Source organism: Delphinus delphis, chromosome 5, assembly GCF_949987515.2.
Source record: "Delphinus delphis chromosome 5, mDelDel1.2, whole genome shotgun sequence".
NCBI lineage: Eukaryota > Metazoa > Chordata > Mammalia > Artiodactyla > Delphinidae > Delphinus > Delphinus delphis.
The window spans coordinates 75,312,875-75,337,403 of record NC_082687.1 but is presented as its reverse complement, the minus strand read 5'-3'; the positions used below and the strand labels follow the sequence as shown (position 1 = coordinate 75,337,403).

At 34.2% G+C, this 24,529-nt stretch overlaps 1 protein-coding gene across 5 annotated transcripts in view; it reads right to left on the bottom strand.

Annotated features, from left to right (window-relative positions):
* PDS5A (PDS5 cohesin associated factor A) overlaps window positions 1-24,529 on the bottom strand; it is a 127,337-nt gene that overhangs the window by 10,481 nt on the left and 92,327 nt on the right. For 4 of the 5 annotated variants that reach the window (XM_060012671.1, XM_060012674.1, XM_060012673.1 and 1 more), the window contains exons 20-31: window positions 21,461-21,584; window positions 20,494-20,652; window positions 17,970-18,038; window positions 16,290-16,426; window positions 12,849-12,972; window positions 12,317-12,521; window positions 11,699-11,813; window positions 7,840-7,972; window positions 7,162-7,281; window positions 4,613-4,675; window positions 3,731-3,876; window positions 2,390-2,498 (exon numbers count right to left, since the gene is read on the bottom strand). In XM_060012671.1, coding sequence (XP_059868654.1) covers window positions 2,390-2,498; window positions 3,731-3,876; window positions 4,613-4,675; window positions 7,162-7,281; window positions 7,840-7,972; window positions 11,699-11,813; window positions 12,317-12,521; window positions 12,849-12,972; window positions 16,290-16,426; window positions 17,970-18,038; window positions 20,494-20,652; window positions 21,461-21,584 — 1,504 coding nt within the window. Of the gene's footprint in view, window positions 1-2,389; window positions 2,499-3,730; window positions 3,877-4,612; window positions 4,676-6,545; window positions 6,978-7,161; window positions 7,282-7,839; window positions 7,973-11,698; window positions 11,814-12,316; window positions 12,522-12,848; window positions 12,973-16,289; window positions 16,427-17,969; window positions 18,039-20,493; window positions 20,653-21,460; window positions 21,585-24,529 lie in introns of those variants that run through there. The other variant, XM_060012675.1, reaches the window with a different exon arrangement.

Sequence of the window (24,529 nt, the reverse complement as noted above, 5' to 3'; positions counted from 1 at the left end):
AAAAGATCACACTGGCTGCTATATTTGGTGATGAGATTGGAAGGGAGCAAGAATGTTAACAAGAAGGTAGAACTACTACACTATCAGACGTTGAGTTAGGGAGTTCCCTGGTGGCCTAGTGGTTAGGATTCCAGGCTTTCACTACCATGGCCTGGGTTCAATCCCTGGTTGGCGAATTTCCTGCAAGGCGCATGGCATGGCCAAAAAAAAAAAAAAGTTGAGTTAAATAAGAAAAAGATAATTTAAAAACGGGCAAATATGAACAGGCAGTTCACACAAGAGTACATCCAAACGGTCAACAAAAATACTGATCATCAGAGAAATATAAATTAAAACAATAGTGGGGCATTAGTTTTGATACTTTAAACTGAAAAAAATTCAAAAGAACTATAAACCTGTTGTTAGTGGGTATACAGAGAAAAAGTACCCTGCTGGTAGAAATGTCAAGTGTTCTAATTTTCGAAGAAAACAATATGAAAATATCTAAAATCTCTAGTATATTTACTCCTTGACCTGGCATTCCCACTACTAGAACTTATTAGCCCCTAGAAATAAAATCACCAGTAAATTTAATGCAACATTGTAGTGACAAAGAACAGGGAAAGGAAGTATTTATGTGTATACAAACATGAAAATGATAACACTGTAGAGAAAAAATGGAACACACAGATAAGGCTGTTTAAAAGGGGAAAAAAAGACTATTAAATGTCATGCACATGATCATATTTACACATTTATGAACATTACATTTATGTGCATATGTATAAAGAACTCATGCAAAAGCCAAATGAAGAGGAAATCAGTTGTCAGCTGTAGGCATGAAGAAATAGAAGACTCTAAAGGGCAACACTGGTGGTACTGCCTGCCTGCTCCACAGAATGTTAATGTGTTATTTCTTCTTTTAACCACCTCCCTTATTCATTCTTCATATTACCATTTGATTTTGCTCACAGAGTAAATAATAGGAGAAAATGTTCTGATTTGTAAACATGGATATACAATTTGCTGGATAATTTTTATATACATAACTAATAAATTGGTTTATGCATCAATCTCTTTGAGAAATTGGTTACCAAGAAACACTCTCTTAGATCTTTATCTTCTTTCAGTACAACAAGGTAGTGTTTTGAGCCTGCAAGACTGAGAACCAGACCCTGGAAAGAAATGACCGTATCAACTTCTGGGAGATCTGACTGGGAAGCTATCAGGCTTTTGTCAAAATACAACCCCAGTCTCTTCAGGCAACAGTGAATCTGTTAAACATTCTTTGGAAGTATGAAAAAGTTAAAACAGTGTTTGGAACAATATAATATTACAGATCAATCAAAGTAATATTTTGGCCCCTCAGAAATTAGAATTTAAATGTCCAATTTATCTTCTATACAATTCTACAGCAGAGGTTGAAAAGGTTATAGATAGATGTTTGTACTAGATAAATATTTGCATCCCTGTACCACCTCTTAATACATATTATAAGCATGTTTATGTATCTGTGGCAATATGCATATCTGCATCTAAGCATGATTATGTTCAATGTTTAATTCTATAGAAGGATCCCACAATATCTAAATCTACTGGTTTCTGAATTCTAAGAGTTTTGAAAGTGAGAGGTTCCCTGTTACCTGAGTTTACTGACATAATGAAGTTCAGATAGCAAACAGCAAGAGTATGGATAGTCAGAGACTGACCTAAAAAATGTATCCTTACCTATTTAGTTTGAATTCAGATGATAATTTTGGATAGGAAAAGTTCAGCTACTGTGGAATAACTGTATAGTCCCATATTTTATGTACCTGAGGATAACTCCTAAAACATTTGATAATACCATAAATATATGGGGGGTAAAAAAAAAGTATATCAAGAACATGATTCTATAGAAAAAGAAATAATAGTATTAGGTCATTCTTACTGAGGCAAGTTATCCTCCTACCAATGTTATACTCCTTTCTGTCCTGCCAAAAAATTAAGAATATTATTATTAAAAGTATTAAAAGTATTAAAAGATACACCATCAAAGAATGCAGCTGTTAAATAAAAAACATATTTTAAAAGGTCAGCTCATTAAGTTTAACTTAAAACGACAACAGAAACAGTGTTGATCCCTGGTGGGAGTCAATGAAGTTTTGAAAACAAGGTCTCAAAACACTTCAGTTCCTATTCTTTCAAGGTATTGGGAGAAGGTGACCACACAAACTCTGGTAAATGAAGACAGTGGACAAAGAATCACTTCTGTAGAGTGGAAGCCCAGTAAGTATAGCAGGGGGTGGTATACACACAGGTATAGTATGTAGTATATATTAATGTGTAGACTGTGGGTTTCTTACCCCATCATAAAATTGTAATAAGAATCTCCATGGGAAAAACCCACTTGTTAAATTTTAAAATTTACCTTATTCTTTACTGGGTCAATATTCTTTACAGGTGTCACAGAAATAATTCTCACAGGGTTCTCTTCATTTTCACTAACTCCAGTTTCTGCTGCCTCTGAACTCTGTTCCCTGTTGAAGAGAAATAAACCAAAGCTTCTTTATTTCACCATATGAATAGGAAGTGTACTCTCTCACTATACCAATAAGGAAAGAGGCTTAGGCTGATTTAGAAGCCTGGCCAAGTGAAGTAACGTTAACAAGACTCAGATCTTCTGTGGTTACAGACTACTGCTCTACTATATCAAGTTTTGGATTTCCATCTTACCTTACTAATGTAAGACAGATATGACTGCCTAAAACCACCAGATAGAAAGCGTAGTTGACAAGGAACAAACAACACAACTATTCTATAAGCCTATCTGTTGGGGGGTGGAAAACCCTAAAACAAAGCAAAAATACAACAGATGAGCGTATAGTTTTCTCCAGTCTGTGTTCTTAATGCTCTGCAAGGGAAGGGGCTGCAAGAAGAGGCCACAGGGGAGGTGTCTGACCCCCACCATCTATGTAAACCACAGATGTTCCACGTTAATTTTTTAATATTTTGGGATTCTACTGCTAAAAATGTGTTTAAAACACCACCACTGAATTTATGCTTAAAATTTCATGAATTAGAATAAAATCTTTAAAAGCCTCAATATTTAGTGTTGGTAAGAGTAGGGTCAGATGGAAATTTTTATGCAGTAGCTAAGACAGTAAACACTTGACATGTTAAACATGGAATCTTTTAAATAAATATTTATTTGGTTGTGTCAGGTCTTAGTTGTTGGCATGCAAACTCTTAGTTGCAGCATGTGGGATCTAGTTCCCTGACAAGGGATCGAACCTGGGCCCCCTGCATTGGGAGCACAGTCTTAGCCACCGGACCACCAGGGAAGTCCCAAACATGGAATCTTTAATAAGTGGAAAATGTTATTAACAATGTTATCTCTACTCATGCTATACTAATTTTGAGTTAAAAATTAAAAAGCATATAAATTAAATTTATTTAAAGAGTTACATTTTCAGTTCTCCTAAGTGTTAAATTTAAACACACACACTCCCATGTAAATTAGTTTTAGTATATTACTAATTCTTACGTTTTTCCATTTAACTTTTCTACACATTTAGAATGCTAAACAGTTTCAAAATGTGTACGACACTCTCAATTTCCATCATTAATTATACTAAAATTTAGCACTACTGTTTTTTACTAAGATGTTTCCTAAAGTCCATTTTTGTGATACAGTGCTTTAAGAAAAGAAACTGAAAGATGAACCAAGTAGTGAGTGATAGTAACAAAAACAATTGGAGAAAAAAATTGCCTTGATCGATTTCCGGTGGAAGGGTTCAGCTCTGAATTTACATTAATATTGCTTCCAGTCTCAGCTCCAGTGCTTCTAACATATGGTTTCCTTCCCGTTGCTGATAAAGGCTTGTTTACCGCACCTAGTACTCCAGCAGGTTTTGGCTAAAAATTACATATACGCATGTTATTTTATACCTTACTGAAACGAATACATACAAATTTAGACACATGTAAGGGATACTGTTTCGCTTACAGCCAGGAATTGTTGTTGCTTTGGAAAGTTAAATCCTAAATTTATTAGAAATGATAATTCTGTAAAACTATATCTAAACATAATTACAAATCAAAAGCATTACCTCTACTTAAAAATAACTATGCAATATTTAATTATTCCTGTTGCTCAATCAAAACAAAGTGTCCCTAAAACAGTGAAATACATAATAATTAAGACACAATAAAATGTCTTACAGGTAAACTACTGAGTATATATAGTAATAGTTTAGACACTGTTTATCAAATACTAAATTTTCCTTTGCTCTTTTAGATGTCATATTACCTTTATAGAATATAAACTGTCTAACTTATTAGTACTTTAAAATTATCTTTATCTTACACATCTAAATTTATTATATCATTTTTCAGGGAAATCTGCTTTGTGAATTCTAAATAACTTGAAGCCTATCAGTACTGGTGAGAACACATGGTTGTAATTCTAAAGTGGTTCATGACAAAAAAAAAAAGCCTGAGAGAACAAATGCTTTAGATGCTATAATCCACAACATGATCCCTAAGAATCAGGAACTATAAAATCTGAGGGACATTTAAAGGTTATTTCTAAGAATAGCAGAAGTAATATGCACATGAGATAAAGATCCCCCAATTATCTAGTACATAATACCTTTCCTGTTAACAGAAGTACTCTTGTCTCTTCTGAAATATAACTCTTGTCATTACAGAAGTCCTATCAAAAAAACAAACAAAAAAAAGTAAACATATATTTATTGTCCATACAAGACTTCAAGGCATTCTGCTTTACCATAACAGTTTCATTTGCGCTAAGAAACATATCAAACCATCAAAGCATATTTCATGAACCATACCATAAGTCTAGTTTTAAAATTAACTCAGTGACACACAAGACTTAGTCAAATGTCAGATATAAATTACTTAAATCACATTTTTTTTTGGCAGTGCCACGTGGCTTGCAGGAGCCTAGTTCCCTGACCAGGAATTGAATCCAGGCCATAGTCGGTGAAAGCACGGAGTCCTAACCCCTGGAATGCCAGGGAATTCCCTTAAATCACATTTTAAATAAAACACATTTCTATTCTTTCATATGGTTCAGGGCAAACAGTCTCCAGTTTATTCAATGAACTATGTTCTCCACTCTATTATAAAATTTACTTTTTAAAAAAATTTATTTGGCCACACCACGTGGCACACGCGATCTTAGTTCCCCGACCAGGGACTGAAGCCACGCCTCCTGCAGTGGAAGCACAGAGTCTTAAGCTCTGGACTGCCAGGGAAGTCCCTAAAATTTACTTCTTTGGGGCTCCCAAAGCATCCAAAATGGTACTATGCATATATCAGGCACTTAATATTCACTAAAAGAACCCCACACAGAATCTCAAGAAAATTATCCTTACTGAAAAAAAATCTGTTACTTTAATTAAAAATGTTTTGTTTCCTAGAACCATAAGTAGACTGTCCAAATCATAAAGGTAAATACACCATCAAAATCTAATTAAGTCAATTGTAATGTTCTTTGGCTGCAGTGATATTAACTAGTTAATAAATGAATTAAACCAAATGTGGACACTGATGATACTTCTGAAAGTTACATCTGTATAAGAGTTCAATTTGATCCTATGGTGCCTCTATCTGTTAATTATCCTGGGAATAGCACACGAGTAAACCACAATGGTCTCACGGAAGCAAAATGACTTACTGCTGTCTGGAAGTTCATTAATTTGTAAGTAATCGCACTTAAAAAATTATTTTTCTTTTATTAAGTTTACCTTCACACTAGTGTCACAGAAAAGAACAGAAGGCTTAAATGTGCCTATAAAAAGAAATAACACTTTTGGCATGTATTCTAGGCAAGGCTCTATCTTTCTTTTCTTCCCCACAAAGGCTTTTATGTAGCTGAAAATATTGTTACATAAAGATATACTATAGCTTCACTAAGCTATCTTAATATGCCTAGTTTTCTCCTGTCTGAATTTATACCATATTGAAAGCAACATATTAGAAAAGGCAATGAGGAAAGCTGATCATTTAAAACAGAAAAAAAACAAAATTATTATTAAGAAGGCTAAAGACATTCTAAGTTTCAATATCAAAACAAAAAACAATTAGAATCAGGTGTAGTGACAAACAGCAATTTAAATTCTTGATGATGTATGAAGATTCTATTTGGGTACTATTCCAGTCACGATAGCCCTGGGTCAACAATAAAGTAAATTTAAATTCAGGAGGTCACTCAGGAGTGTTTATAAAGACCAGTAAATTCAATTAGAACAGAAGTAACTTTGCAATCCTTATTATTCCTATCAAAACCAGGCAGAGTAAATTCTGAGTACTAAATCAAAGTCTGATTAAAATTTTTGTTGAAAATTTTAAATGCCTTATTTTTTCCAATTAAAAATATTAAGGATATTTTTTTAAACAAAGCACAGGAAAGTTAAACTTTAAAATACCACCTTAAAGTGGGTAATGAAAGGCATTCTTTTTGAAAAAGTTTCTTAATCCAAATTAGCTGGAAAAACTTAAAGAGCTTTAGTTAGCTGAAAAATTTACTTACATGGAAAACTTCATTTGCTGACAGCAGAATAAATGTACTATTTATTATTAATACCATTTATTAAATGCTTACTTTGTGACAAACTCTTAGAAACCTAGGTATATTAGTAATTGTTCACAGGTATTATCATCATCTGCATTTTAGAGATGAAGACATTGAGGCTTAGAAGAGTTAACATGTGTAAGGTCCCTCAAATTAGAAATGGTTGATTCGAATCCAGGTCTGTCAATTGCCAAGACCAATTCCATTCATTCTAACATTTTATTTCATATATAGATGTATATATATTTATACTCTACCAAATATTTTGTTTACTTCTTGTCTGAAAAAATACTAACAGTGTTTTAATGAGATGAAAACAATTTAAGAAATTTGAAAATTCCTCTTACATATTAGAAATATCCAGAAGGAATAGCTCACATAGGAACACCACCACCAAGCTTGATTTGTATTCTCTACTCTGTAAGGTGAGAATGATATTTTTCAGGCTTTGGAAGACAATCTCCCATTTCTTGATAAACTCACAGAGGTATTTTTTTTTTTTTTTACTCTGTAGTCAAGACAATCCAATACTTGCCACTAGGGTTGATGGTAACAAATTTAAATAGGTTTAGTATGGTAGAAAAATGAAGGGAAGAAATTACCTTTTCAGGTTGTGTAAAAAATTTCATCGGAAGGACTGGATCCTTTGGTGAATCTGCATTGCATAAAGCACTTTTACTATTTATAACACACAGGGCCACATCACACACTGTATAAAGTTTCTAGGGAGGAAAAAAAAAAATCACATATACCTTTCAGTAGTGAAAAATAACCACAAGTACCAATTCTAACCAATATATAAAATCGAATCAAAACAATAATATGGGGTTATTATTTATTCCTTGAACATTCTGCATTTGTATTTGGCATTTCTTCTTATGTAGCCTCCTAGTAAACAACAACAAAAAAGACCCCTTCATCTTAATTTAACATGAATGCCAAGTATGTGTTAAAAACAATAAACCAAACTAAAGGAAACATACAAAAAGAATATCTACTTGTCTGTAACTCTTACTAAAAGTTCTTAAGACAGCATAGTTGTAAATTTTACTAGTTCTTATTCCTGTGCTCTGTAGAAGTTTTAATATCTTTTTCAAAGTAATAAATGTTCTTCAAATAATAGAATTCAATTTAATGAAATAAAGTAAAAACTAAGTATTTTTAATAAATGTTCTGTAATCTATTTTATTATGTAATAGTTAGGAAAAACAAGTGGGACAAGGGTCATAATATTTTTTCCTGTAATATCTTAATACCCACTGGCCTAATATATATCTTACTTCATTTGTCTTGGATTCATCTGGAGACTGGGCATCTTTTGTTAGCTTGATGTTCTCTGCCATCTTTTTCATAAAGGCATGGCTGTTATTTTCATTCTTTGTCATTAAAACTTCAAGCATGAACCACAGGCACCTAAATGACAAACATATTCATTTAGTAAAGAGACTGATTGTAGGTGCTTTTGCTTAAGGGATTTAATAGCTTACTGGGAAGTTCTGTTGTCTGAATATAAAAGAGTATAATACAGAGAAAACTCTAATGATTAATAGAAATATCCTGTTAATAATATTCAATTCAAATAGAATCATATCACAAATAACAAATATGAACATATAGCTTAATATGAGAAAGTCTGACAGTTTCATGAGGCAAAGATTCATTCTATAGGTATTTAATAAACATTTAGATGATATAACGTGTATTAATATCCAGCAATGATAAGCGAACCAGCATACAGCACAGTCTTGCCATTTTGACTATTTGCAAGGTATGCAGAAGATCTAAGATTTGTATGTAATTCTACTGTGACATAACTGAATTTCACATGCTATGAGGCTGGTGTGCATAGTAACCAGTAATTCAGCTAAACAGTCACATCTCAAACCATTTTTGCTGTTTTCTTCTTGTTACTTTATATTCATTTAATACATAAAGTGTCTGAAGGTGACACCTGAATTTCTAAGTAAAAATGAATCCCAAATCAGGATGAACATTAGAATCACTTGGGGAGCTTACATCGACAAATATAGGATCAAAGCCTATTATTAAGTTGCCATGATGATTCTCAGGCAACCACCATGGACTTACTGTTTTACTCCATCAACAGGAGAGAAAAAACATTTGATGATAATCTCTGTATACGTCTTTGGCTATAGTATATGTAAATGTCTTAAGAGACTACTGTAAGGGGGAAATAGATTAATGTACTTTGTTTTTAGTAGACCTGTCTTACAAGAAATACTAAACTCAGCCCTTCAGGCTGAAACGAAAAAACAATAGACAGTTAACTTGAAGCTGTAAGAAATAAAGAACACTGGTAAAGGTAATCACATAGGTAATATAAAGCCAGCATTACTGAACTTCTGATTTGTAATTCCTTTTTAAATATATGACTTAAAAGGAAAATGCATAAAATAATAATCATATATATGTAAAATAAAACAATGTATAAAGATATAATTTTATCAATTAAAATATAAAGGGAGTGGAATAAAGTTGTATAAAAGCAGACTATCTCTATACTCATGAAACTAAGTTGCTATTATTCTAACTAGGCTGTTACAACTTTAAGATGTTAAGTGTAATCATTAAGAAAATAACTAAAAAATATACACAAAAGCAAGGAATCAAAAAGTTTCCCTACAAAAAACAACTACAGCTGACCCTTGAACAACACAAGAGTTAGGGGTGCTGACCCTCTACACAGTTCAAACCTGTGTTGTTCAAGGGTCAACTGTAAATACAAAAACGAGAGGCTATGGAGCAATTAAGTAACAAAAAATAGGTAAGACACAGAGAAAACTAACAGCTATATGGCAGAAGTAACTTCTTCCTTATCAGTAATTACTTTAAATGAAAATAGATTAAATCCCCCAATTAAAAAGCAGAGAAGCAGAGTACATTAAGGGGGGGGAAAAAGATCCATCTATATCTTATCTACAAGAGACTCACTTTAGATATAAAAACACAAATTATTTGAAAGTAAAAGGATGAAAAAAATATACTCATTCAAACAGTAACCAAATGAGAGCTGGTGGCTATTTTATAATTAGACAAAATGGATTGCAAAAGACCCAGAAGGACTGTATTGATGAAAGTAAAACCAGTAAGAAGATATGACTATTATAAACACATACGAACCTAGCCAACAAAGCCCCAAAATCTATGAAGCAAAAATTGACAGAATTGAAGGGAGAAATACATGTTTCCACAATAACAGATTTCAATACCCTATTTTCAATAATGGATGGAAAATCCAGACAGGAACTAAAAAGAAAATAAAGAACTTGAACACTATAAACCAATCAGATATCAGACATATATGGAACACTCCAACTAACAATAGCAGAATACATTTTTCTCAAGTGAACATGGTATAGTCTCCAGGGCAGACCGTATGGTAGGCCACAAAACAAGTCTTAATAAAAAGTGTCTTTTCTGACCAGAATGGCATGAAACTAAGTCAATAAAAGAAGGAAAATAGGGAAAACTGGAAAATTCACACATATATGGAAATTAAACCACACATTCCTATGTTTTTTTTTTGGCCGTGTGGCTTGTGAGATCTTAGTTCCCTGACCAGTGATTGAACCCAGGGCCTTGGCAGTGAAAGGAAGAGTCCTAACCACTGGACCACGCCAGGGAATTCCCAAACCACACTCTTAAACAACCAATGGGTCAAAGAAGAAGTCACAAGAAAAATTAGAAAATACCTTAAGACAAATAAAACAAAAACACAACATACCATACTTATAGGATTCAGCACTGGTAGTACTAAAAGGGAAATTTACAGCGATAACACCCTCTGTTAAGAAACAACATCTCAATGAATGATCTAACTGTATACCTTAAGAAACTGTACACCTTAACTAGAAAAAGAAAAGTGAACACTTCAGATTACATGGTAACTTAAAATGAAATGTTTAAAGATACTCAAAAGTACTGCATGCTAGATAGAACCAAAAAGTATGTGCCAGTGATTTCAATCCTAACTGACGACTTCAGTACTTTTCCCACATCACTGTTGCCTCTCGCAAATCTAATCCCTTTTTCACATGACTGCCTTGCAACTGAATAGGGCTAAAAAGGTTCCTTAACATAGACCTTGTGTTCTAGGCAAATACATACATCACTTTTTCACTTTATGAATGTGTTTTCTGGAAAATCCCAAAATAAAAGTTATTTAAAAAAAAAAGGAAAAAGAATTTGCAAATAAAATATATTTATTAAGTAAACAGAAACTAGAATTGGAAGATATTTTAGGGATTATCTATTTCATATCTTGCATTTTATGGATAAGGCAACTGAAGCAGAGAAGTAAAGTTTTTACTCAGATAGCTAAGACTAGAACCTATGTCTCCTGAAAGAGCTACAGGAGGCAGAGATAAACTGTTGATTACAACCTCAAATAAGATTAGGGATAAGGCTTCATGTCACACATAGAAAAATCATAGTACTTTAAATACAAGCTGAGGGAACCAATTTAAACGTGCAAAGCAAAAGCACAGCAATGGGAAAATAGACATTGCTTTAAAGTTTCTTGGAGGTCATTTGTAGACAATCCTAGGCTACTTCGTACTTGTTCACTCACCCTGCATCATATATAAAGTTCTATTTTACATAAAAACACTTCTTAAACAAGTGTTTTGCAATTGTTTACCTGCCTGTCTTTCCATTAGAGACAAATCTCTCTGTGACTAGTGTAACAAATCTAATTTTGTATTACCATAGACCTGCCACAGAGTATCTCGTATGTGTGTGCATATTTTTGAGGAATTATCTTTTGAGGTTGAAGTATAGTTTTAAGGAGAGAAATTTTCACTACATGGCTTTCTAAATTATCAAACTGAAGTAATTGAAGCCCATCTTAATACAAAGGTAAAAATAACATAAAGACCAAATCAACTTATGTCACAGAATCAGCTAAAGCTAACTGCAAACAAACAGGAAACAAACAAAATAACCAAATAGAACTTATTAGATAGGAACAATTTTGTAAGATGAAACTTAAAATTTACAATAGAAGAATAAAACCATAAAAATGTTTTTATTCTAATGCGAATAGTAAAAGGAAAAAGTTTAGCATTTTTTAAAAAGGAAAAATAATTGTTAGACTTATTAAAAATCAACATGACTTACTCTTTAATATCACGAAGTTGATCAACATCTTGTGATCTTGTAAAATCTGGATCATGGGCTAGCAGGTGAATCATATACGGAACTACATACTCAGGCAACAGTGATAATAATTTCTCTGAAGTGAAAACATTATTATTAACAATAGTAATAATAGCCTTTATAAAAATCCCTCCCTAATTTACGTTCTAACCGCTTCAGTTAACATTTTTTCCCTCAGTTATTTCTAAATTAGAGGCAACATGACATCTAGATGATACTGAAATAACTTTTTTCAATTTTGAAGGCTACTGAAGACAAAGGATAATTTAAGATTGAGTCCCTGGCAAAGCTAGGAAAGTAATTCTTTATTCTCTGACATCAGAGCAATGTGTTCAAATCAAGCCACACTACAGATTCCCTAAGGAAAAACGCAGTTCCTCCAAACAGTTTTATGCATTATAACTAGGACTCAGAAACCAGGATTTTAGATTTTACTTACATCTTAGCTACAACAACAGCATTCTATAAAGGTCCCAGTGTTATTATAAACTATAATAGAAATATATGAAATAAAACCCTCCACAAATTGATACACTGACAAGATATAGCTACACACTGAGCACTTTGAAAGTTACTTACCAGTAGCCATGGGGTTCTGTTTAATGTACTCCCTGCGTATACTGATATTTTTTAGTAAACACTGTCGTGCATGTGCTCTTCTCTCCTTCACAGGATCTTTGGCACACAAGGCAAAGATCGCCATATACTCCAATGGGAGGAGTAACTTCACAAGTGCCTTATGTAGCTTCTGAGCAAATATCTGCCTTACTTGATAGCACTCATCCTACAGCAGCACAAAACCAAAAATACTTAAATAAAAGTATTAGTACTTTTAAAACCATGACAAAAACCCCTAGTTTAGTTTTTAAAAATTGGCAAACATTTACAAAAAAACAGTTTAAGCATTTTTAACGTCTTCATTTAAAAAAAAAAAAGATAATTATACTGAGGGAGTAAATAACAATTTTGGGGAGTTAACTGGTTAGAATAGTAATAATAGCAATCCCTTTTGTGCATACATCCATACAGCAAATGGATCTGTAATCTATAGAAAGTAAATAAATTTAACTTTGAAGGCCAAGTAAATGACAAAAATAAGATTGTTACTTACATTAATAACAAGCGCACAGAGCTGAAACTGTTCTGGGGTTATAATTTCATGGTAACAAGGTTCCTGAGCAAGCTTCATTATGGCACTACCAGCAGCTAATCGCAAGCGAGACATATCAGATTTACTATAAACAAACAAAAAAGAAATAAACATTTCCTATAACCATTATCATTCACAAAACTCTTTGATCCCTTTTTGACTGTTAAGGTCTTTATCATAATTTATGCTTAAAATGACATAATGTACAAATATGGGAAAGTTACTTTGAGTCCTTCAATTCAACACAGGGCAGAAGGCTCAAATCATCGTGACTATCTGATATTAAATTTATCTGCCTTCATTTAAAATTTTTTAATTTATTTTATTCAGGTATAGCTCATTTATAATATTATATTAATTTCAGGTGTACAACATAGTGATTCAAAATTTTTACAGATTATACTCCATTTATATTTATTATAAAATCTTGGCTATATTCCCCATGTTGTACAATATATCCTTGTACCTTATTTTATACATAGCAGTTTGTACCTTTTAAGCCTGTACCCCTATCTTGCCCCTCCCCCTCCCCAACAGTAACCACTAGTTTGTTCTCTGTATCTGTGAGTCTGCTTCTTTGTTATATTCACTAGTTTCTTTAATTAATCAATCAATCAATCAAATTAATTAACTTTTTGGCTGTGTTGGGTCTTTGTTGCTGGACGCAGGCTTTCTCTAGTTGTGGCGAGCGGGGGCTACTCTTCGTTGCAGTGCGTGGGCTTCTCATTGCGGTGGCTTCTCTTGTTGTAGAGCACAGGCTCTAGAGCGCAGGCTCAGTAGTTGTGGCGCATGGGCTTAGTTGCTTTGCAGCATGTGGGATCTTCCCGGACTAGGGCTCGAACCCGTGTCCCCTGCATTGGCAGGCAGATTCTTAACCACTGTACCACCAGGGAAGTCCTCATTAGTTTCTTTTAATTTTTTAGGTTCTATATATAAGTGATAACATATGGTATTGTCTTTGTCTGACTTATTTCACTAAGCATGATACTCTCCAGGTCCATCCATGTTGTTGCAAATGGCAAAATTTCATTCTTTTTTTATGTCTGCCTTCGTTTTTAGTTACACTCTAGCTTAGATCTTCCACCACAGCTAAGCAACTCTGCTTATGCGTACAACAGCACTAACTGCAACGCTAGCAAGAAACATTTACATTAGGAACTGTATTTCTCATTTTAAGAGGCATTCACATTCATCATAGAAAACTTGATATTAAAAAAACCTGAAAAATTAAAAATCACTTATTTAAAATCTATTGTATTTCCCACAATTTTTAAATGCATACACATATTTACACAGACATAACAGAAATCAATCTTAAGCCTACAAATGTCTGATGAAATGGAGGGGGCTATGAATTAGGAGGTGATCTGTACCAGAAAGTGGGAGGCATCAGACAAATATCTAAAAGGAAAGGATATGGAGGTGAGAGCCAGTCTCTCTCAGGTACTAGTCTCTGAGGCAGACTTTCCTTTGCAACAGGAAGTTTTCCAAGGGACTCCAGGAGTCCAGGCACTCCCACCCACACCCAGTCAACTTTTATAACCTAAATGGTAAAATGTGACAGTGAGGTGGTGAAAGGATAGTCTTCTTACTTCAACTGTTATAAGGAACATAACATAGCTTTGATAAATCAAAGACTTTAGGAAATGTGGAAAGCTGCCCTGAATCCACAAGGGACTATTATTTAGCATACAGGAGGAGAAAACATGGCACTCTTGGACCACATGACCATCAAACTGAGCACTGGTAACAATGAGGAACCTTCAAATGGCTTTTGAGGCAAATGATTCAGGAATTTAAAAAATTAATGCTACTATTTGTGTACTTAACTCTGTAAGATGAGGAAACTGAGGCTTAGGAAAGTGACTTATACAAGTTCACACAGCTAGTAAATGGAGCGTAGGTAGAGTTGAATAAGTTTCTGATTCCAGAGCCTAAGCTAAACTATGGGATACATAACATCTAATTAAGATCTGCATAATATTTCATAACATGTGTGTTCCACAGTTAACCATTCCCCTATCTTCTGTGATGATAAAAAATGCTGGAAAGAACATGTTCGTATATGTATTTTTGTATGATTCTTTTATCATTTCATGAGTGTAAAAATAAAGAGTCAAAAAAAAAGAGTCAATGGATAACATTTTTAAGGACTTAGAAACAAAGTGCCAAACTGTCCTGCCAAGACTGTGCCCATTTATATTCACAGGATTTATGAGGGAACCCATTTCCCTGATCCCATGGAGTGATGATTGCTTAAAAAACTTTTTGCTGATTTGACAGACAAGAGGTTCCACTTAAATTAAAATTGTACTTATTGTATTTAGTGATGTCAAACACTTTTTTAAAGGTAAACTGGTAATATATAATCTTCATCTTTATTGGGGATCCTATTTATCATTGATTTGTAAGAGCTCATTATTAAGCCTTTGCTGTACACTGTACATAGTTTCCCCAAATTTAAAACTTCTCATTATCTCTACTCTTCAATCTGTTCATGCAAAGCTACCCTTGGCTTATTTTATGATAAAAATAATTTTTGATTTAGTTTATTTAGTTTTCTTCAGTTTATCAGAGCATTCAGCATCTCTACTGTAATTGTGCATTTCCTATCTCCTCCACTAGAATGCATATCCCTTAGAGGGAGAGATTATTGTATCTTTAAAAGGCTTGGTAGTACCTGGCATGATAGTGCTCAATAAATACTGAAAGCATAAATACATAGTTAAATCTATCCTCTAACAAAAATTTTAAAGTAAGAATCCATCGCAAGTAGAACTTTTCAGTTATTTCAGCTGGACCCTAGTAAATAAAAAAATTTGGCTTTTATTTTCATCTTAAAAGGAACAGAAAGAAGAAATGGTGATCTCACAGATTTGAAGAGTGAACAGGTGTAGAAATGAAACATTTTTCTTTGGCATTTGCAGAACCTTGTATAGTCTTCTGCAAACCATTAGGAGGCTGCATCTCTTTCTTCTTTGAACCTACACTGAAATTTTTATTCCCTTCGTGGCATCAAGACACTCTACTTGTTCAATCACTATACTAGGGTAAGTTCCTTAAAGGCAGGAACGGAATTTTATCTGTTATTGCTGCAATGCTTTTCATAGTGTTTTGCAAAGAGTAGTAATTCAACAAATATTTGTTTAACTGATTCAAATGTTGAAGTTAACTGTAACAATGCTGTAGTGATTATTACTAAAAATTTACTGGAGAAAGGTGTCTTTAGGGATGAAGAAAAATACATGATCATTATTCAGATATAAACCCCAAATAAGTATGTAAAATTTAAACACAAAGCACATAGTGCAATTACAACAGTCAATATTAAGTAAATAATTCCTACGTAAGCTCTACCAACATCTTGAGCTAAAAAAACCTGGAAAGGAAGAAAAATCTCACCTGATCTTCTTTTGCTCTGTCAGGTCACCCTCACTAACCAACATCGCTGATAATAACCGAAGAGTTGAATTGGCAGATTTAGACTGGTTGTTTTTCATACCCAACAGCCACCTTACCAGAAGTTTAATTGCCTGTACCTATAAAATATTAACATGCTAAAAAAAGAAAGCAACTTAAAATTCCACTTAAAGGTTAGATTAATTTATGTTAATTAGATTAGTGAGATTACTTAGCTGCCGGAAGACATGTTTTATTAAACAAGCCTATAGGATAATAACAATGAGAACTAATACTTATTCTGTTTAATCTATGCCAGGTACTTTCCCCAGAGTTACACATATATTACTTGATTTAATCTCCCAAACAACTCTATGAGAGAGGTATTTTTTTTTTTTCTGGTACGCGGGCCTCTCACTGTTGTGGCCTCTCCCGTGGCGGAGCACAGGCTTCGGAAGCGCAGGCTCAGTGGCCATGGCTCATGGGCCTAGCCGCTCCGCGGTATGTGGGATCTTCCCGGACCGGGGCACGAACCCGTGTCCCCTGCATCGGCAGGCAGACTCTCAACCACTGCGCCACCAGGGAAGCCCCGAGAGAGGTATTCTTATTTCCAATAAATAAGGCAACTTAGACACATTACTGTGATAACTTGCCCAAGGTCTGGCTCCTTGAATTCAGACTTTTCACACCTGAACAATTGCTTTTCAAATCGTTTAAAAATATATTGTTTAAAAATAACTGAACTATACTGATTACAGTGATTAAAAATAACTATTTAGATAGACTGTAATATTTTTTGTAGTACTGAAAAACTATTTTGATTAAAAAACTAGGAGATTTCATAATTATTTGTAGCCATATTTGCTTGGTGGCTTATACTCAAAAGATTGTTATGGAATACATGCAAGAACTAGCTAAAGAATGTAGATATTATTTACTATATTTACTGACAACCTGGAAAAAGGAACTGATGGAATAAATGCGAACTGTGAAGCTACAAGGTGAAACAGATTATCAATCAAGTAAGATGATAATGAAGAAGTCTTGTTTTAAATCCCAAGACTACCACTTTAAAAATTAGCTTTCCTGAGGGATAATTTACATCTATCAGAAGTTTACAATATGATGACAGCCATCTGTTTTTGCCAAGTTAATATTCTTATGCCTGTAGACAGACATTGGTAATGAGGCTAGGCCTGAGGTGCTCTGAGCATCAATATTCTACAATCTCTATGTAAAACAGCCTCACTGAAATTATCTTAGCAAGGCAGGAAGGTCTAAAGAACATGCTGACATACACCTATATGTAAATAAGTCAATGACAACTACAATTTGAGAAACATACTTTTTTTTTTTTTTTTTTGCAGTACGCGGGCCTCTCACTGTTGTGGCCTCTCCCGTTGAGGAGCACAGGCTCCGGACGTGCAGACTCAGCGGCCATGGCTCACGGGCCCAGCCGCTCTGCAGCATGTGGGATCTTCCCGGACTGGGGCACAAACCCGTGTCCCCTGCATCGGCAGGCGGACTCTCAACCACTGCGCCACCAGGGAAGCCCACAACTTTTGATTTAAAAATAAAGTACCTCATTTAAAATGCTTATTAACTGTTAGGTTTAAAAAAAAAGGGTATCTATAAATGTTCTTTATCTCAACATAAAAGTTATTAAGACCTACACAAATTTACCTTTGCTAGTACTTCAGGGGAAACCTCTTCATCTGGAGACCATAATTTCCCATTCTTCTCACCTGTTGACTATAGACAATTGAATAAATTTAACTTTTAGAAAAAAATTTTAAATTTTGCTCATTAAGTTTTTCATGCTTAACAGTGCAGTGCTCTAGGAAACCCACAGAAAGTCACCAAGTAGGGACTTGAAAAGAAGAACAAAGTTAGAGGGCTCAAACTTCCTGATTTTGAAACTTAACTACAAATCTATGAGAATCAAGACAATGTGGCTGGTACCTACATAAGTATAGACATATAGACCAATGGAATGAAACAGAAACCCAGAAAACCTCACATATATCACATATATGGTCTACTGATTTTTAACAAAAGTGCTAAGACCATTTATTGGGAAAAGAACAGTCTCCTCAACAAATGGTGCTGGAAAAACTAGATACAGCGACAAGCAAAGGAATGAAGCTGGACTATTACCTTATATCATATATAAAAATTAACTCAAAAAACTGGATCAAAGATCTTTACTTAAGAACTAAGACTAAAAAACTCCTAGAAGAAGGTACAGGGGAAAATCTTTATAATCCTGGATTTGGCAAATACCTGACAAAGATCTAATATTCAGAATATATAAAGAATTTTTACAACTCAACAACAACAAATTCAATTAAAAGTGGGCAAAAGACTCAATATCCAAAGAACAGCCATTAAGCACATGAAAAAAAATCTCAACATCATTAGTCATGAGGGAAACAAATCAAAACCACAAGATACTACTTTGCACCTACTAGGATGACTATTATCAAAAAAAAACAGGAAAGAATAAGTGTTGGCCAAGATGTAAGGAAACTGGAAGACTTGAGCATGGCTGCTGGGAATGTAAAATGGTACGGCCACTGTGGAAAAATGTTTGGCAGTCCCTCAAAAAGTTTAGCATACAATGACCATGTGACCCAGCAATTCCACTCCTAGGTATATACCCCAAAGATTTGACTTTGGGGACTCAAATGTTCATATCAGCATTACTCACAACAGTCAAAAGGTAGAAAAAACCCAAGGGTCCATCAATAGAAGATAAACAAAATGTAAGTTACACATACAATGGAATACTATTCTGGCATAAAATGAAGTTCTGATACATACTACAACATAGCTTAATCTTGAAACTGTTATGCTAAGAGAAATAAGCCAGACACAAAAGGATAAATATTGTATGATAAGAGGTATCTAGAATAGGCGAATTCATAAAGCAGGAAAATAGAATAGAGGTTACCAGAGTCTGGGGGGAGAGAAGGCAATGGGGAGTTACTGGTTAACAGATACAGAGTTTCTCTCTGAGATGATAAAGTTCTGGAAATAGTGGCAATGGTTACACAACAATGTGGGTGTATATTGTAGGTGGTGGCTTGGGCCATTGTTGAGAGTTGCTTGGCTTTCCTGGGTTATCCTCTGTGTATACAGGAGGTACACATGTTATTAAACTTCTGTTTGTTTTTTAAACAAAAAATACCCAACAACAAGAATGTGGGTGTATATAATGTAAGAGAACTGTACACTTAAAAAGGGATAAAATGGCAAAGTTTATATTATTTATATTTTACTACACACAAAAAAAGAGAACTATATTAAAATAGAATTTATCAACAATCAAGTCATCATCTAAGAAGTGTCAAATTTCACATCTGTTGCCAGCCAAATCTATCAGTAGTGCAAAGAACAGATGTATGGAGTAGGAAATGAGGCTTTGGCCGTGCTCTTGCATCCCTATCACATCCAAATGGAGGAAGGGAAAAGAGTAAGGAGTGCGCTGGCAAGTATTTTTTTTTTAAGTTCCAATACTGAGTGTTCAAAGGCTACTGGACCATTTAGAAAGACTAGATAAATTGGATAAGTTAGTACTGCACTGAAAGTCATCCACAATGATCCAGCAGGTAGACTGATTTGTGTCTTCATTCAATAACTCTTTAATTTAGATCTGTTTGGTAAAGTGGTGATTCTTAATCAGACACGTGTTTCAGTAATCACTTGGGGAGCCTTTCCAAGCTATACATCCCAAAGCTCCAACCCAAAGCTAATTCATCAGTATGTGTGCACGCTCACACACACACACTTCAATAACTAAAATAGAATACATAATCTAGTGCCAAAAGTGCAATGTAATTTATATTTCAAAAAGCTAGTCAAATACAATTCCACTTATACTTTAAACAATATTTGATAAAACAAAATTCTAGTACTCTAGTTAATTGTCCTTCATAGTGTTTGACTTATATTTTTTACTTCATGATTCATCTATCTCATGTTCTCATTTTTTTCTTTCTTAAAGAAAAGTTAAGTTCTAGTAATAATAGCTACACAGCAGGATGTCATTTGGAAATTTAAGTAAGTAAATAAGGAGGTAAAATATATAATAATTTTAAAGTAAAAGAGAATCATACATAGAAGCAGAAGTGTTGTTTCTGTGACAAATAAAGATGTAAACAGTCTTAATCTTATGATTCTAAATTTAATTAAATGAGAAACTTACCCTGTCATTCATTAGCAGATCTTTCACAATAAAATTTGCTACTACAGATTTCATTGGGGAAGCAAATTGATCTGGTGCTAACATAGATATGTGGCCCAATGAAACTAATGGAGTTATAAGTTGTTCTGGTACATCAGCATTGAGACTCCTACTGAGTGGCTATAAAAATAAAACAGTCAAAATTACTAGTTTGTTTTATAAATATCTAGACATTGTACAGAAACAGTAAATGTTCCTGAATTTATCATGCCCCAAAAAATCTGTTCTAATGAGATGATCAAAAGTAACTTCAATCATATTAGACACTTGATTCTTATTTCACCTACCGAAATTTAATAAGATTCAAAGGTAAACAAAGATAAAAGAAAAAAGTAAATCCCACATATAAGGTAGAAGTAAAAGCAAGAAAATTCCTGCATGGTCAAATCAGCATTATTTTCAAGTCATGTACAATAGTTTTGTTATGTTGTTGAATTTCTTAACCTGTGGGAACATTTTAAATGACCATGGATCATAAAAAATAAGAGTTCATGGGTTCTGTTCATATAGTATCCAATTTATAATAGGAATACTTTTCCAGTAGTGGAATCAGGCAAAGGATCATACATCAGGAAAGGCAAACAGAACGAATTTTCAAGTAGGATTGTCCAGAATTTTAAACTGGGTGGTTCAAAGTCATCTACTGATAGTTTCTTAAACTAAATGGACCACTGAGCCAATGAAGCTAAAATTAAGTAAAATGTTGTAACACAAAACACACCAAACATCTTTCAATATGTAGTATTTGGTTATATAGTCTGATCTAAAGGCTGGGAATATCTAAAGTGCTGAATAAAAGAGTCCCTGCTCCCATGGAATTTATATTCTAGAGTGGGACTAAATAGCTAAAAAACCAACTTTCTATCTTCATCAAACCACAGAGCATGAAAATAAAAATCAACAACACATCCTATGTAATTATATATACCTCAAAAATCTGTGCAAGCTGTACTTCTTTATTTGTGAATATGGCATGTATACAGTGAACGGCCTGTTTTGCTTGGTGGGGAGTACCTCTCTTTGCTTTCTGATGTAAGATGGGAATTAAGGTCCTGCAAAAAATAATAATCAGTTAAAAAAAAAAAAAAAGCCCATAAACCACAAGTAGTTCTTCTGGTTGTCTCCTACTTCATCTGCAGTAACTATCTGGATGTATGCTGGTAGAAAGCCTCTCTTCTAAATTACCTGATCTATAAAAAGATCTAAAACTCCTTCCCTGTCCCCAAGTATAATCCCAGAAATACAATGCCTCAAAAAAAAAGGGCTACTACAGAAGACAATTTTCATTTTAAAGCCACCTCATGAATATGGAGAAATAAACAAGCCACCCTTAATTTATAATCTAAAATTGCCCCATGCTATATTTTTACATTTATCTTCTGAGAAAATATTCCTAAATTTTCCACTTCCCTTTCACAATTCCCTTCAGTTATATTTTTTTAAGAATCAAGTGTTTTTCTGTTTTTGTTTTTTTAAATATTTATTTATTTATGGCTGTGTTGGGTCTTAGTTGCAGCATGCAGGATCTTTTGTTGTGGCTTCTCTCTAGTTGTGGCACATGGGCTCCAGAGTGCATGGGCGCAGTTGCAGTGCGAGCGCTCTCTAGTTGTGGTGCATGGGCTCCAGAGTGTGTGGGCTCTCTAGTTGTGGTGCAGGGGCTCAGCAGTTGCGGCTCATGGGCTTAGTTGCCCCAGGGCACGTGGGATCTTAGTTCCCTGACCAGGGATCAAACCCGTGTCCCCTGCATTGGAAGGCAGATTCTTAACCACTGCACCACCAGGGAAGTCCCCTGTTCAGTTATTTTTAAAGCAACCATGGGGGGAAATAAAGTAGCAAAAGGCCAAGTTACATTAAAAAACAGAAATGAACATACCAGTGAAAGAGAGTATGCAAGGATATAGACAATACATAGGTAGAAAAGTAACAAAAACTTCTAACAGTTATTGAGTACTTGTGCTAAGCACCCTTCTAAGTGGTGTTTTTAAAACAAAACAAAACAAAACAAACATGGATTAATTAAATCAATCCTCACAATCACCCGAAGACTATTATTATGATCATTAAACAGATGAGAAAACTAAAGCACAAACATATTATTTATGTAAGCTTCTTAAGGTGACAGAGATAGGAAAGGGTGGAATTGAGGTTTAAAGATAAACATTTCTGGTCAGGGAACTAAGATCCCACGTGCAGCGGGCCAACTACGGAGCCTGTGCGCTGCCAACTACAGAGCCCATGCGCTCTGGAGCCCGCGTGCCACAACTAGAGCGAAGCTCATGTGCCACAACAAAGAACCCACGTGCCACAACTAAGACCCGACGCAGCCAAAATTTAAAAAATAAAATAAATGATTGTGACCGCCTGGAGGGGTGGGACAGGGAGGGTGGGAGGGAGGGAGACGCAAGAGGGAAGACATATGGGAACATATGTATATATATAACTGATTCATTTTGTTGTGAAGCTGAAACTAACATACCATTGTAAAGCAATTATACTCCAATAAAGATGTTAAAATGAAAAAAAATAAATGAAATAAAATAAAATGGAAATTGTTTTTTAAAAAAGATAAACATTTCTGTTCCAAATCCATGCACTTAACCACCACACTGACACTGAAGATTTACAACAATCTTTCTATAGAATATGGAAATACATATTACAGTCAATGCATTAAAATTGGCATACACATCAAATAGATAAGATTCATAAAAAATATATCAAAATGTTAACACTGACTCTTTCTTTTCTTTTATATTTTCTAAAGTTTCACCTTTTTACAATGATCTTATAAGTAGTTTTTTAAATCAGAAGAAAATCTATAAAGCCAAACAAATATTTAAGGAAAGATACTTGTCATATATTTAATGCAATAAGACTACTTCATAAAGGTCAATGATATCAAATGCAATGGTGACAAAGGGTCCTCTTATAATAATGGGAGGCTAGACATTAAGAGCAATGCACCTCAAAGAAAAAACGGGAACATATGCTGGTCAGTCTAAGTCGAATTTGATATTTATGAATATGACACATTTCTCTCGCTGCAATTTAGAATAATGAGAAGGATTTTCATGCCAAAATAGCTTCCTTGACTAGCACTGTTTAAGTCTTTCTTTGAAATTCATTTATCAGGGGAACAGTTCTTGTAAATAACACCAGTTAGTAACAAAAGAAGATACAGTGTTGATCAAATTGTTGTTAAATATATTATTAATTCTTCTTAGCCTAATGAATGGATGATACATAGGTCAAGTTTAACCTTTCTCCTTGTTTTTCTAGTGTGCTACAATCCAGTGATGCCACCAGTGCTGTTACTGAGGTCCGCAGTGCTGTGCTTCTCTGCTTTTTCAGTGATTCTCTCCTTCCTTCCCCATTAGTCTTAAGAACAAGAGGTTTTAGTCCTTGTGTCCAAAGTTAACTCTTCCACTGCTTCCTCTGGGATAGAATTCCTTTAAGAATAAATCCTTTACCTTAAAAAAGTATAGGTTTTCCCACCTTGAAAAACTCACAAATTAACTTTATCCTGTGTCAATGATCTTTTTCTATAATGTACGAAGATAAAATTATCATTTCTAGACTATAAACTCCTTAAGAGCAGGGACTGACAGTGGTAATCTTTTATATTAGCCAGTACAGTGCCGACAATGAAGAGAATGTACAATAAATGTTGAGTTATTTCTCAAATTAAACTATTAGCTTACAAATTCAATAAAAACTTTTAGGAGTCATGAGTCCTCTTGTCCTATTATTACCTCGTAAGGAAAAACGGGTTTCATTTGGATTTACCCCAGTCTATTTACATATATATAATAACATCCGATTATAACAGCTATCAGCAATGTGTTCTTCCTCCAAAAGACATCAGCACAATTTTGATCCTAACGCAAGCTCTTTAAGATGCCAAAGTAAAAATACCAAAACATACTTCATTCTTATAAGGAGAGGGGAGGTAGTCTAGAAGAAGAGACAAAAGCACCATGGCCAACAACTAAGCAAC